At 43.1% G+C, this 16,330-nt stretch overlaps 1 protein-coding gene across 1 annotated transcript in view; it reads right to left on the reverse strand.

The window, feature by feature from the left end:
* LOC112265839 (adenylate cyclase type 2-like) overlaps positions 1-16,330 on the reverse strand; it is a 97,602-nt gene that overhangs the window by 33,577 nt on the left and 47,695 nt on the right. Inside the window, 6 exon segments of the mRNA XM_042295439.1 lie at positions 3,981-4,097; positions 4,287-4,427; positions 12,088-12,172; positions 13,130-13,227; positions 13,906-13,975; positions 14,438-14,518. Of these exon segments, the coding sequence (XP_042151373.1) occupies positions 3,981-4,097; positions 4,287-4,427; positions 12,088-12,172; positions 13,130-13,227; positions 13,906-13,975; positions 14,438-14,518 (592 nt within the window).

Genomic DNA, 16,330 nt, shown 5'->3' on the forward strand with positions numbered 1-16,330 from the left:
CCATAGAAGCACAATGACATGGTGCATATAGCCATAGAAGCACAGTGACATGGTGCATATAGCCATAGAAGCACAATGACATGGTGCATATAGCCATAGAAGCACAATGACATGGTGCATATAGCCATAGAAGCACAGTGGCATGGTGCATATAGCCATAGAAGCACAGTGACATGGTGCATATAGCCATAGAAGCACAGTGACATGGTGCATATAGCCATAGAAGCACAGTGGCATGGTGCATATAGCCATAGAAGCACAGTGACATGGTGCATATAGCCATAGAAGCACAGTGACATGGTGCATATAGCCATAGAAGCACAGTGGCATGGTGCATATAGCCATAGAAGCACAGTGACATGGTGCATATAGCCATAGAAGCACAGTGACATGGTGCATATAGCCATAGAAGCACAGTGACATGGTGCATATAGCCATAGAAGCACAGTGACATGGTGCATATAGCCATAGAAGCACAGTGACATGGTGCATATAGCCATAGAAGCACAGTGACATGGTGCATATAGCCATAGAAGCACAGTGACATGGTGCATATAGCCATAGAAGCACAGTGACATGGTGCATATAGCCATAGAAGCACAGTGACATGGTGCATATAGCCATAGAAGCACAGTGACATGGTGCATATAGCCATAGAAGCACAGTGACATGGTGCATATAGCCATAGAAGCACAGTGACGTATCCCACTGGGCACAGACATCAATTCAAATCAAATGAAATTGTATGTGTTACATGCGCCGAATACGACAGGTATAAACCTTATCGCAAAATGCTTACTTACAAACACTGAACCAACAATCAGGTTCAAGAAATAAAGTTAAGAAAAGATTTACTAAATAAACTAAAGTAAAAAAGAGGAGAAAAAATAACACAATAAAATGAGGCCATATTCAGAGGGTACCGGTACCGAATCAATGTGCGGGGGTACAGGTTAGTCAAGGTCATTTGTAAATGTAGGTGGGGGTAAAGTGACTATGCATAAATAATAAATAGTGAATAGCAGCAGTGTAAAAACAAAGGGGGAGGGTGTCAATGTAAATAGTCCGGGTGGCTATTTAATTAATTGTTCAGCAGTCTTGTAGCTTGGGGGTAGAAGCTGTTAAGGAGCCTTTTGGACCTAGACTTTGCCCTCAGGTACCGCTTGTCGTGCTGTAGCAGAGGGAACAATCTATGACTAGGGTGACTGGAGTCTTTGACATTTTTTGGGGCCTTCCACTGACGCCTAGTATATTCAGTTGAAGTCGGAAGTTTACATACACTTAGGTTGGAGTCATTAAAACTCATTTTTCAACCACTCCAAAAATATCTTGTTAACAAACTATTGTTTTGGCAAGTTGGTTAGGACATCTACTTTGTGCATGACACAAGTCATTTCTCCAACAATTGTTTACAGACAGGTTATTTTATTAGACGCATTCTGTCTCCTAGAGATGAACGCACTTTGGTGCGAAAAGCTCAAATCAATCCCAGAACAACAGCAAAGGACCATGTGAAGATGCTGGAGGAAACAGTTACAAGCGTATCTATATCCACAGTAAAATGAGTCCTATATCGACATAACCTGATAGGCCGCTCAGCAAGGAAGAAGCCACTGCTTCAAAACTGCCATAGAAATGCCAGACTACGGTTTGCAACGGCACATGGGGACAAAGATTGTACTTTTTGGAGAAAGGCCTCTGGTCTGATGAAACAAAAATAGAACTGTTAATGACCATCATTATGTTTGGAGGAAAAATGGGGAGGCTTGCAAGCCGAAGAACACCATCCCAACCGTGAAGCACGGGGGTGGCAGCATCATGTTGTGGGGGTGCTTTGCTGCAGGAGGGACTGGTGCACTTCACAAAATAGATGGCATCATGATCTCAAGACATCAGTCAGGAAGTTAAAACTTGCTCACAAATGGGTCTTCCAAATGGACTATGACTCCAAACATACATCCAAAGTTGTTGCAAAATGGCTGAAGGACAACAAAGTCAAGGTATTGGAGTGGCCATCACAAAGCCCTGACCTCAATCCTATAGAAAATATGTAGGCAGACCTGAAAAAGCATGTGCGAGCCTACAAACCTGATTCTGTTACACCAGCTCTGTCAGTAGGAATGGGCCAAAATTCACCCAACTTATTGTGGAAGCTTGTGGAAGGCTACCCGAAACATTTGACCCAAGTTAAACAATGTAAAGGCAATGCTACCAAATACTAATTTAGTGTATGTAAACTTCTGACCCACTGGGAATGTGATGAAAGAAATAAAAGCTGAAATAAATCATTCTCTCTACTATTATTCTGACATTTCACATTCTTAAAATAAAGTGGTGATCCTAACTGACCTAAAACAGGGAATTTTTACTTGGATTAAATGTCAGGAATTGTGAAAAACGAAGTTTAAATGTATTTGGCTAAGGTGTTTGTAAACTTCCGACTTCAACTGTAGGTCCTGGATTGCAAGAAGCTTGGCCCCACTGATGTACTGGGCCGTACACACTACCCTCTGTAGTGACTAAAGGTTGGATGCCGAGCAGTTGCCATACCAGGCGCTGATGCAACCGGTCAGGATTGTTAGGTTCTTATTTTTCTGAGTAAATAACCCACGGACACTAGAGAGGTTAATAACCCACGGACACCCAAAGGTTCTGTACAGCTGTAATCAGACCGCAAAACATTTTTCTCCATCACAGTTATATACATCTTACTTAAGACACTCCCTCTCTCCATCCTTAGTTTATGCCCAACAGGAACAAGGTAACCAGATTCTAAACCCTGATTACTCCCTTAAGGGGAACTGACCTCACCCCTCACCTCCTGACCTCAAACCCTCCTTCAACAAATCCACACATATTCATCTGTCTTCCCTATATCAACATGTCGCTCTCCTCTCCTCCATCAAACACATTCCAAAACCTTCTGGCTTTCTACAGACTCTTTCTATTCAAAGCTTCTTCTCTATCATGTATTTAATATCTCAATGTTCAAAGTTTAGCCGATTCCAACAGGATGCTCCTGATAGTGCAACTTTTGGGGATCTGGGGACCCATGACAAGGTCTGTAATACCAACTTGTTTCAAGCAGACCCCCATAGTCCCTGTGCCCAAGAACACCAAGGTAACCTGCCTAAATTACCCCTTAGAACTCACATCTATAGCCATGAAAGGTTTTGAAAGGCTGGTCATGGCTCACATCAACACCATCATCCCAGACACCCTGGACCCATTCCAATTCACATACCGCCGCAACAGATCAAAATCAAGATGATGCAACCTCTATTGCACTCCATACTACCCTCACCCACCTGGACAAAAGGAATACCCATGTAAGAATGCTGTTCATTGACTACAGCGCAGCATTCAACACCATAGTCTCCTCCAAACTCATCATCAAACTCAGGACCCTGGGACTGACCACCTCCCTTTGCAACCGGATCCTGGACTTCCTGACGGGCCTCCCCCAAGCGGTGAGGGTAGACAACAACACATCCGCCACACTGAGCATCAACACGGGGGCCCCTCAGGGGTGTGTGCTTAATCCCCTCCAGTAATCCCTGTTCACCCACGACTCCAACACCATCATACATTTTTCCCCACTTATTTTACCAGGTAAGTTGATTGAGGACACTTTCTCATTTTCAGCAACAACCAAGGGAATAGTTACAGGGGAGCGCATGACTCCAACACCATCATCAAATTTGCTGACGACACAACAGTACTGGTACTCCCTGTATATAGCCATGTTATTTGTATATTTCTATAACTATGCATTGTTGGAAAAGGAGCCGAAAGTAAGCATTTCACTGTTAGTCTACACCTGTTGTTTACGAAGCATGTGACAAATGACATTTTATTGATTTGACTGACAAGTAGAGAGCATACATTTTTTTAAACAGATTTTTCAGTTTGATTGGACTTGGGCTTGGCTTCCCTGTGGGTGGCCCACCTGTGCCTACATGGCTGGTAGATGTACTCACAGGTAAGTAGAACTTATTTCCATCCGTGAGGTGGGTGTGGCTGTGGGAGCTGAGAATGCTGTCATTGGTCAGGTTCATGGTAGGGTGTGTGGTCAAAACCTCATCTTCCAGGAAGAACTGGAAAGAGGTTTTTGAAGAGAGAAAGAAGAGAAGTTAGATTTTAGCCCTACTAGGCTGTATTCCAGTGTGATCTACCAGTGGAATGACATTCATTACATTGCAAGTACCATTTTGATGGCTATAACGGAAGACTCGCCTGGCACATCCTCTACACTCACGCGCACACACACACACACACACACACACCATGTTGAACACAGCCATGACCAGTATAAGAGCGGTGGTTGTCATGGTGAGGACCAATCGGAGCCAGGGTTTGTTGGCGATGATGATGCGTGAGGAAGTAGGGAGCCAGGGGAGAGAGCACCACGATCCTTTACCTCCCTGCTGAGAGAGACAGAGAGAGAGAAGGAGGAAGGAAGGAAGGAAGGAAGGAAGGAAGGAAGGGAGAAAGGGAGGGAGAGAGAGAGAGGGGACAGTGAGACAAGCAGGGGGACAGATAAAATGACAATGGGACAGGGAAAAGAGATCAGAATAGTGAGTAAAATCTTAAGTAGAGAGAAAGAGAAAGAGACCAGAGAGAGAGAGACCAGAGACAGAGAAAGAGAGAGAGACCAGGGACAGAGTTACCAGAGAAAGAGAGTCCTGACCAACTCTGTAATTTTATGGGGCTTTTTTGTTGGCTGATCTTAATTGTACATAATGTTTCTGCCATCGTTTCCTATGACCGAAAAGAGCTTCTGGACATCAGAACAGTGACCACTAATCTCGATTTGGATGAAGATTTCTACTTTACAATTACATAAATCCTATCAACGGGACGTGAAGAACTGTAATATCCTATGTTTCTCGGAGTTGTGGCTGAATAAGGACATGGATAATATGCATCAGCACGACAGGACGGCAGCGTCGGGTAAGCTCAAGGTGGGAGGTTCTGCTCGCCGGAGTTAGAATAGCTTATGATAAGCTGTAAACCATACAATTGACCAAAATAGTTTTCATCTATATCTATTTACCACCACAAACTGGTGCTGTCAATAAGACCACACTCAATGAGCTGTATAGGGAATAAGCAAACAAGAAAATACTTATCCAGAGGCAGCGCTCCTAGTGGTCGGTGATATTAATGCAGGAAAACAGAAATCTGTTTTACCTCATTTCTACCAGCATGTCACCTGTGCAACTAAAGGCAAAAAACTCTAGATCATCTTTATTCCACATACAAAGCTCTCCCTGGCCCTCCGTTTGGCAAATATGACCATAAAATGCTCTACATGGTCAATCCGATGTCTGCAGTGGCCACACAGCCTTTACTACAATATGACTTCTGCAAAAGTCAGGGCATTCATACTTCTTGTGCTTCGCGTAGCAGAGCAGACCTGTTGTGAAGGAAGTTGTCAAGGAAGTGAGGTCCAACACCACCAACCGTCAACCAAACATGTCAATGCAGAGCTATACGGAGCATTCCGCATTGTCACAACATTTTTGAGACACACGGCGCTGCGTCACACCCTCAATACGGAGCCTCTGACCACAATTTTGAGACACACGGCGCTGCATCACACCCTCAATACGGAGCCTCTGACCACATTTTTGAGACACACGGCGCTGCGTCACACCCTCAATACGGAGCCTCTGACCACATTTTTGGATCAAGCATAAATTGCCTTTAACTCTATCCTCATGATTCTTGCTTACAAGCAAAAACTCAAACAGCACCAGTGACGCGCTGAATACGGAGATGGTACGATGAAGTGGATGCTGAGCTACAGGACTGTTTTGCTAGCACAGACTGGAATGTGTTCCGGGATTCGTCCGATGACATTGAGAAGTTTACCACATCAGTCACCAGCTTCATTAATAAGTGCATTGATGATGTCGTCCCCATAGTGACGGTATGTACATATCCGAACCAGAAGCCATGGATTACAGGCAACATCTTGGCCTGAGCTAAAGGCTAGAGCTGCCCCTTTCAAGGACACTTATCTGGATGCTTCTAAGAAATCCCGCTACCCTTCAATGAAACTACTACTACTATGCCGGTTCTGAGAATGTGGCAGGGCTTACAAACTATCATTGAAGCTGATTACGTTCTCTGTAGCCCGTTGTACGACCTGTAGCCCTTTCCTGCAGTCAATTACCAAAAGTGCGCTCTTTTTGGCCTCATGCGTGGAATGTTCATATTTTTAAAATGATGAAAATCCCGTGTTTCTATGTCAAACACTTTTGTTATATTTCAGTCTTATGTGATGAACATAAAGTGTAATATTGGAATGCAACCTCAAAATGTTATGCATTTCGACTGTATATCAGACATGGTACAGGTGTCTTCCTTTTGAGGTAGGGAAATAAAGTACTTTTGTTTCAAAGTAGATTTGTTTAAGACTACTAATAATCACTCTGTGTGTCCCTGATTTAGCCTATGCAGTAAAAGGTTAAACAGGTTAACATTCACAAGACCACAGGGCCAGACAAATTACAGCTGGCAAGTGTTTTCACTGACATTTTCAACCTCTCCCTGGCCAAGTCTGTAGTACCTACATGCTCAAGCAGACCACCATAGTCCCTGTGCCCAAAAACGCTACAATAACCTGTATAAATGACTATCGCCTCATAGCACTCACATCTGTAGCCAAGAAGTGCTTGAAATGCTGGTCATGGCTCACATCAACACCATCATCTCAGACACCCTGGATCCACTCCAATTTGAATACCGCCCCAACATATCCACAGATGATGCAATCTCTATTGCACTCCACACTGCCCTCTCCTACCTGGACAAGAGGAACACCTATGTGAGAATGCTGTTCATTGACTACAGCTCAGTGTTAAACACCATAGTGCCCTCCAAGCTCATCACAAAGCTAAGGACCCTGTAACTGAACACTTTCCTCTGCAACTGGATCCTGGACTTCCTGACTGCCCCCCCCCAGGTGGTAAGGGTAGGCAACAGCACACCTGTCATGCTGACCCTCAAACCCAGGGACCCCTCAGGGGTGAGTGCTTAGTACCCTCCTGTACTCCCTATTCACCCACAACTCCAACACCATCATACATTTTTACCCCCTTATTTTACCAGGTAAGTTGACTGAGGACACATTCTCATTTTCAGCAACAACCTGGGGAATAGTTACAGGGGAGCGGGAGGGGATGAATGAGCCAATTGGAAGCTGGGGATGACTAGGTTGCCATGATGGTATGAGGGCCAGATTGGGAATGTAGCCAGGACACCACGGTTAACACCCCTACTCTTACGATAAGTGCCATGGGATCTTTAGTGTCCACAAAGAGTCAGGACACCCGTTTAACGTCCCATCCGAAAGACAGCACCTTACGCAGGGCAATGTCCCAATCACTGGCCTGGGACATTTATTTTTTTTGAAGAGAGGAAGGAGTTCCTCCTACTGGCCCTCCAACACCACTTCCAGCAGCATCTGGTATCCCATCCAGGGACCGACAAGGACCAACCCAGCTTAGCTTCAGAGGAAAGCCAGGATTGGGATGCAGGGTGATATGCTGCTGATGACAGAAAGGTGGTAGGCCTGATCACCAATGACGACGAGACAGCCTATAGGGAGGAGGTCAGAGAGACCTGGCAGTGTGGTGCCAGGACAACGTCAGCAAGACAAAGGAGCTGATCATCAAGTTCATCTGTGTCCACATCTCTAAGGATCTATCATGGTCCAAACACATCAACACAGTCGTGAAGAGTCAACTCTTTTCTCTGTATATATCAATGATGTCACTCTTGCTGCGGGTGATTCCCTGATCCACCTCTACGCAGACGACACCTTTCTGTATACATCTGGCCCCTTCTTTGGAGACTGTGTTAACAAACTTTCAGAAGAGCTTCAATGCCATACAACACTCCTTCCGTTGCCTCCAACTGCTCTTAAATGCTAGAAAAACTAAATGCATGCTCTCCAACCGATCGCTGCCTGCACCCGCCCGACTAGCATCACTACTCTGGACGGTTCTGACTTAGAATATGTGGACAACTATAAATACCTAGGTGTCTGGCTAGACTGTAAACTCTCATTCCAGACACATAATTAAGCACCTCCAATCAAAAATGAAATCTAGAATCGGCTTCCTATTCGCAACAAAGCATCCTTCACTCATGCTGCCAAACATACCCTCGTAAAACTGACTATCCTACCGATCCTTGACTTCGGCAATGTCAATTACAAAATAGCCTTCAACACTCTACTCAGCAAATTGGATGCAGTCTATCACAGTGCCATCCGTTTTGTCACCAAAGTCCCATATACTACCCACCACTGTGACCTGTTGGCTGGTCCTCGCTACATATTCATCACCAAACCCACTGGCTCCAGATCATCTATAAGTCTTTGCTAGGTAAAGCCCCGCCTTATCTCAACTCACTGGTCACCATAGCAACACCCACCTGTAGCACGTGCTCCAGCAGGTATATTTCACTGGTCATCCCCAAAGCCAACACCTCTTTTGGCCGCCTTTCCTCCAGTTCTCTGCTGCCAATGACGGGAATGAATTGCAAAAATCACTGAAGTTGGAGACATATCTCCCTCACTAACTTAAAGCATCAGCTGTCAGAGCAGTTTACCGTTCGCTGCAGCTGTACACAGCCCATCTGTAAATAGCCCATCCTACCAACTACCTACCTCATCCCATATTTGTTGTGTTTTTCTGCTCTTTTGCACACCAGTATTTCTACTTGCACATCCTCATCTGCACATCTATCACTCCAGTGTTAATTGCTAAATTGTCATTACTTTTCCACTATGGCCTATTTATTGCCTTACCTCCTTCATTTACACACACTGTATACAGATTTTTCTATTGTGTTATTGATTGTATGTTTGTTTATCCCATGTGTAACTCTGTGTTGTTGTTTTTGTCAAACTGCTTTGCTTTATCTTGGCCAGGCCTACCTGGTTAAATAAAGGTGTTCTCAGGCCTACCTAGTAAATGAGAACTGGTTAAATAAAGTTCTCAACTGGCCTACCTGGTTAAATAAAGGTGTTCTCAACTGGCCTACCTGGTTAAATAAAGGTGTTCTCAACTGGCCTACCTGGTTAAATCAAGGTGAAATAAGAACATTTCAAAAGAGGGCACGACAATGCCTCTTCCCAATCAGGAGGCTGAAAAGATTTGTCATGGGCCCTCAGATCCTCCAAAAGCTCTACAGCTGCACCGTTGAGAGCATCTTGACTGGCTGCATCACCACTTGGTATGGAAACTGCTTGGCATCCGACCGCAAGGCGATACAGAAGGTAGTGTGTACGGCCCAGTACATCACTGGGTCAAGCTTCATGCCATCCAGGATTTCTATACAAGGCGGTGTCAGAGGAAGGCCCTAAAAATTGCCAAAGTCTCCAGCCACCTAAGTTACAGACTGTTCTCTCTGCTAACGCAGGGCAAGTGGTACTGTCTGGAACCAACAGGACCCTGAACAGCTTCTACCCCCAAGCTATAAGACTGGTGAATAATTAACTCTGTGACTATCTGCATTGACCCTTTTTGCACTAACTTTGACTCATCACATACACTGATTAGTATCTGTCACTTTATTCCTAGTTACATGTCTACCTCAGTTACTTCATACTCCTGCACATGGACTCGGTACTGGTAACCCATGTTATTTCTCTCTGCATTGTTGGGAAGGGAGTGTAAGTAAGCATGTCACTGTTAATCATAAGAATTTGCAATTCAAATATTGAAAACAGTTTGGTTTGTTTGCAGTCTTGAGCACTATACTATCCCATGTCCTCCCATCTGTCTTTTGTTCTGTCTTTCTGTCTATACTGTGTTTACTACCAATCACAGGATTTGGGTTGGCTCAGATAGAGTATACAGAGACACTCTGAGACATCACAAATGGTTTAAGGACAAATCTCAAGGCAGAACACCATGCAGGGACCAGGGCCAGACAGCCTGTTGTTGTATAATAATGTGTTTCACCAAATAATGAGTCCCAGACTACAGTCTTTCAGGCTTCATCTCTCCTCCACTGTCTGGTCTCAGGTTAAAGCCTTCAGAGAGGATGAGAAAAGTGTTTATGGGTTCTTTGTTATTTGTTTACTTTCCAGTCTTTCTTATTTTCATCTCATCTCACCCTGCTGCTGTAAGGACACAGCTAATGCAGGAGTGTGTGTGTGTGTGTGTCTTGTCGTTTAAAACCCCATGTTCCAGGCTGAATACAGCCTGTCTTTGAAGCAAACACGCATGCACGCACACACACACACACACGCGCACACAAACACACGCACGCACGCACACACACACACACACACACACACACGCACGCACACACGCACACGCACACACACACACACACACACACACACACACACACACACACACACACACACACACACACACACACACACGCGCACACAAACACACGCACGCACACACACACACACACACACACACACACACACACACACACACACACACACACACACACACACACACACACACACACACACACACACACACACACACACACACACACACACACACACACACACACACACACACACACTCTGTTCTCCAGTGCTGGTGTGACAGACAAAGCTGTTGCAATCTGAGAATCCATATGCTGATAAATGAATGATACGGTGTGACTGCAATACCATGCAGCTTTAATCAAATATACACTGTAAGCCTTCTCCATAGTTTGTCTCTCTCTCTCTCCCTTCTCTATCTTCCTGTCTCTTTCTCTCTGGGTGCGAGGAGGTTACTATGGTGTTTTTAATCAAATGAAGATGGCTCATTAAATGAAGACAGAAAGTCTAAAGTGACTCTCGCTCTATTCCTCTCTATTCTTCCCTCGCTCTTCCCCAGCTCATTCTTCCTCTCTCTCCCCCTCTTCATCCATCTCTCTTCTCTCCCCCCTCCCACTTCTCTCTCTCTCTCAGTGTGTTCCACACTTGCATACAATAGACAGGATTTTCGGTTTCAACAGTAAACCCAAGGTCATCACTGACAACCTCGTTCATTCAGCCTGACCCATTGAGAGAGAGAGAGCGAGAGAGAGAGAGCGAGAGAGAGTGCAAGAGAGATAGAGATTCACCATGGTGAATCACTAAAACAATATAAAATACACTATGGAAAAAGAAAGAACAGCACATCAGAAATCAGCTCAATGTAATTGAAGAATCCATAGACTCCAACCACTTCTGGGAAAATTGGAAAACTCTAAACAAACAACAACACAAATAATTATCTATACAAAATTGAGATGTATGGGTAAACCACTTCTCCAATCCTTTTGGCTCTATAACAAAAAACAAACAGCAAAAACATATACATGATTAAATACAAATCTTAGAATCAACTATTAAAAACTACCAGAACCCACTGGATTCTCCAATTACATTGAATGAACTACAGGACAAAATACAAACCCTCCAACCCAAAAAGGCCTGTGGTGTTGATGGTATCCTCAATGAAATGATAAAATATACAGACAATTGGCTATACTAAAACGCTTTAACATCATCCTTAGCTCTTGCAACTTCCCCAATATTTGGAAACAAGGACTGATCACCCCAATCGACAATAGTGAGGACAAATTTGACCCCAATAACTAATATGCGTCAACAGCAACCTTGGGAAAATCCACTGCATTATCATTAACAGCAGACTCGTACATTTCCTCAGTGAAAACAATGTACTGAGCAAATGTCAAATTGGCTTTTTAACAAATTATCATAGACAGACCACGTATTCACCCTGCACACCCTAATTGACAAACAAACAAACCAAAACAAAGGCAAAGTCTTCTCATGCTTTGTTGATTTCAGAGAGAGAGAGAGAGAACAAAGAGAGACAGTGAAGAGAGAGCAAGAGAAAGAGAGAGATTGACAGACAGAAAGAGAGAGAGAGACAGGGTAAGAGAGTACAAGAGAGACGGAGAGAGAGCGAGAGAGAGAGAAGAGGTATGAAGAGAAAGGAGTAGATGATGTGGGTACTCTGATAAATTGTGTGTGTGTGTGTGTGTGTGTGTGTGTGTGTGTGTGTGTGTGTGTGTTTGCATGCGTGTGTGTGTGTAACTTACCAAGATGTGGCTAGAGAAACATATGACCAAGATCAGAGCTAAAAGGAGGAAAGCCATGCCGAAGGAGATCCCCAACACTGCTGTTCTGTAACACACACGCACACACACACACACACACACACACACACAATGTGTTAACTACCTCCAGATGGGTACTATAGAGAGCAGTAAAACGATAATGTATTTGAATTGGAACCAGTGAACTGCGACCCACTTCCACTAAGTACTACATACTTCCCCCTATTATGCAGTAGGGCAGGCCTATATTTCCTGAATACAGTTTATATTTTCTAACAGAAGTTATCCAAGTAGACGGCTGATTTAGGCGTGTCATAAAATGATGATGTCATGTCTAAATGGAAGAGACGTTAGTCTGAATGAGAAAATCAATGATGCTTTCAGATGCTAGAGTGTCTCTGTCTATGGCTCTACCCCTCCTGGCTCCTGTAAACACACACACAATTAACTAAATGATGACGCAGTGCATTGGACCTTTTTTCCTTTCATAACGAGAATTCATCATCATCATTATCTTTGTCATCATCAAAGAGATCTTCATCATCATCATCGACATCTCAGACCCAGACCTTTTGATTAACATTCTAACCATCAGACGTTATTCATATCTTTTCATCTGTGTTTTCTTTCCTTTTTGTTCTTTCTTTCTTTCTTTCTTTCTTTCTTTCTTCTCTATCTTTCTTTCTTTCTCACTCTTAATTGCTGTATCTTAAGGCGTATCATTTGCAGCAGCAGTTGGGGACCTTATTGATGTGAGACTCAATCGATCAAAGATGTATTTCGTCTCTTGACACTGTAATTGCAAAGTTCTGGGTTTTTATAAAGAAAAGAACACTGACTTTAATGGCTTTTAGCACATCTACTATTCCCACTATGAGACCATACTTTTCAGATTGTATGCTAAGTAGCATTGAACTGGTGGGTACCATGAAGAGTACTATGAAAGGCACTGTGAAGAGTACAGATGCACAGGACAAGTACTGTATCCATACTATGTAGTGTACTATGTAGGGTCCAGACTTACTTGGGCAGGACCAGTATCTGCACTATGAAGATGCAGCAGAAGATGAGACAGGCACAGGTGACGTAGTATTTAAAGGCTGGCAGAGTGGTGGCTCGATACTGGGGACATCAACACACACATGGTCAACAGCTGGTGGTCAAAAGGAACAATTCTTTACTGTAACTTCCCATTCTAACTATCTAACACATTCTAACTCTTCAACACATTCTAACTCTCTAACATATTCTAACTCTCTAACACATTCTAACTCTCTAACATATTCTAACTCTCTAACACATTCTAACTCTCTAACACATTCTAACTCTCTAACACATTCTAACTCTCTAACACATTTTAACTCTCTAACACATTCTAACTCTAACTCTCTAACACATTCTAACTCTCTAACACATTCTTACTATCTAACACATTCTAACTCTCTAACACATTCTAACTCTCTAACACATTCTAACTCTCTAACACATTCTAACTCTCTAACACATTCTAACTCTCTAACACATTCTAACTCTCTAACACATTCTAACTCTCTAACACATTTTAACTCTCTAACACATTCTAACTCTAACTCTCTAACACATTCTAACTCTCTAACACATTCTAACTCTCTAACACATTCTTACTATCTAACACATTCTAACTTTCGCAGCAATCATCTTTTTTTTTATGGAGTCACTGCATTTTTGTCTGGGGGCAGCAGTGGGCCACTGGCAAAATATGACATTTTCATTTTTCAATTGCATTTGACTGAACTGCAGTGCTGTGTTGTCCTACAGCACCTCCTTCTCCAGAGTCTTGTTGTGAAAGAAGAGTGAGATCCTCTGGATGTCCTCAGACTTCAGCCACTGCCTACAGAGAAGAGAACACAGAGACACTCAGACAGCGGTTCACACAGACACCAGCAATTCATCAGTGATATTAAACAAGACACCTCACAATTTCCTCCCTTCCAACCATCATTTCGATGCAATTGGGACGTTTTTTTCCTCCATTTACATGTCATGTTTTTAATAACTATTGTTTCCTCTGTTATTTTATGTTGCTCTTTAAGTATCTGCACTCCTGAATTGAATTAAATTGAACGTAAATCCACTTGTCACATAAAAGGTACTGAACTAAGTGCTTCATACAAATGATAATGAATGGATTATACAACAGGCTTTTCACTAGGTCTCAAAGAGCTTTAGTTAATAAGGTGGAGAATTCACCTCATCTACCACCAATGTGAAGCACCTACCACACTTGATGATGCATAACAACAACATGGCTGTCACTGTTCTAGTAATAAAGCAGGTGTGTAGTCGTACTAACTTCTGGGAGTTGATGCCGTCGATGGTTCTGATCATCCTCTCTTCCAGTTCCTCTTCAAACCGTCTCTTCTGAGATTTAGTCCTGAGGGGAAGAACAAGACACAGCATACTCAAGGACAAACATAGATAGCCCTACAAAGAGAGGGGATGACCTGTAATGAATAGGAATCATGCACCGATCTAGGATCTTAATTTGATCACCCTGTTCCAGGTGAACTTTCCTGCAATGAAGGAAATGTAAAACTTGTAGTGTATTTGAGGTTTAATAAAGCTTCGGAAGTTTGTAATTTCCACATTGAAATTTCAGACTTGATTTTCCCTTCAGACATTTTTTTTAGCAACTCCTAAAAGAATATCCACATAATAATACACATTTCCTGTTGCTGCAGGATTATTTTGCTGCTGTAGCAAACTGGCTGAAACGAAGGTCCTACATCTGTAATGGAATCTATAGTGGTGTAGAAAGGAGCCATAGGTTGGTGTCTATAGATAGATCTATTCCTGGAGGAGGATGAGAGAACAACATTACTCAGATGGTTAGACAGTCTTGACACAGGAAATAGTGACATCAACCGTGTATTGTTCTACACAACCAATAACATAACAGTCATAACATTAAACCAAGGTTAGGCCGGAATGATCTTACCCATCAAACCCTTCTTTAATACATTTTGATGTATGAACAATAACGACAGGCAATTTTCTGTATTCAGAACATACAGTACAGCGATGCCAACAATATGAGTACGTTGATCAATATTATATCCTGTTTGGATGTTCTTAAGACATGAATGGTGTAAAGGAAAGATGACTGATCTGTAGGGGTAAAGTCTGGTGGTCTGGTGTAATGTAAAGATGACTGATCTGTAGGGGTAATGTCTGGTGGTCTGGTGTAAAGTAAAGATGACTGATCTGTAGGGGTAAAGTCTGGTGGTCTGGTGTAGAGTAAAGATGACTGATCTGTAGGGGTAAAGTCTGGTGGTCTGGTGGGGTAAAGTAAAGATGACTGATCTGTAGGGGTAAAGTCTGGTGGTCTGGTGTAAAGTAAAGATGACTGATCTGTAGGGGTAAAGTCTGGTGGTCTGGTGTAAAGTAAAGATGACTGATCTGTAGGGGTAAAGTCTGGTGGTCTGGTGTAAAGTAAAGATGACTGATCTGTAGGGGTAAAGTCTGGTGGTCTGGTGTAAGTAAAGATAAAGATGACTGATCTGTAGGGGTAAAGTCTGGTGGTCTGGTGTAAAGTAAAGATGACTGATCTGTAGGGGTAAAGTCTGTGGTCTGGTGGTCTGGTGTAAAGTAAAGATGACTGATCTGTAGGGGTAAAGTCTGGTGGTCTGGTGTAAAGTAAAGATGACTGATCTGTAGGGGTAAAGTCTGTGGTCTGGTGTAAAGTAAAGATGACTGATCTGTAGGGGTAAAGTCTGGTGGTCTGGTGTAAAGTAAAGATGACTGATCTGTAGGGGTAAAGTCTGGTGGTCTGGTGTAATGTAAAGATGACTGATCTGTAGGGTTAAAGTCTGGTGGTCTGGTGTAGAGTAAAGATTACTGATCTGTAGGGGTAAAGTCTGGTGGTCTGGTGTAGAGTAAAGATGACTGATCCGTAGGGGTAAAGCCTGTGGTCTGGTGTAAAGTAAAGATGACTGATCTGTAGGGGAAAAGTCTGTGGTCTGGTGTAGAGTAAAGATGACTGATCTGTAGGGGTAAAGTCTGTGGTCTGGTGTAGAGTAAAGATGACTGATCTGTAGGGGTAAAGGGTAAAGTCTGTGGTCTGGGTCTGTAGAAGTAAAGATGACTGATCTGGTAGGGGTAAAGTCTGGTGGTCTGGTCTGTAAAGTAAAGATGACTGATCTGTAGGGGTAAAGTCTGTGGTCTGGTGTAAAGTAAAGATGACTGA

The sequence above is a fragment of the Oncorhynchus tshawytscha genome, linkage group LG13, assembly GCF_018296145.1.
Source record: "Oncorhynchus tshawytscha isolate Ot180627B linkage group LG13, Otsh_v2.0, whole genome shotgun sequence".
NCBI classification, from domain to species: domain Eukaryota; kingdom Metazoa; phylum Chordata; class Actinopteri; order Salmoniformes; family Salmonidae; genus Oncorhynchus; species Oncorhynchus tshawytscha.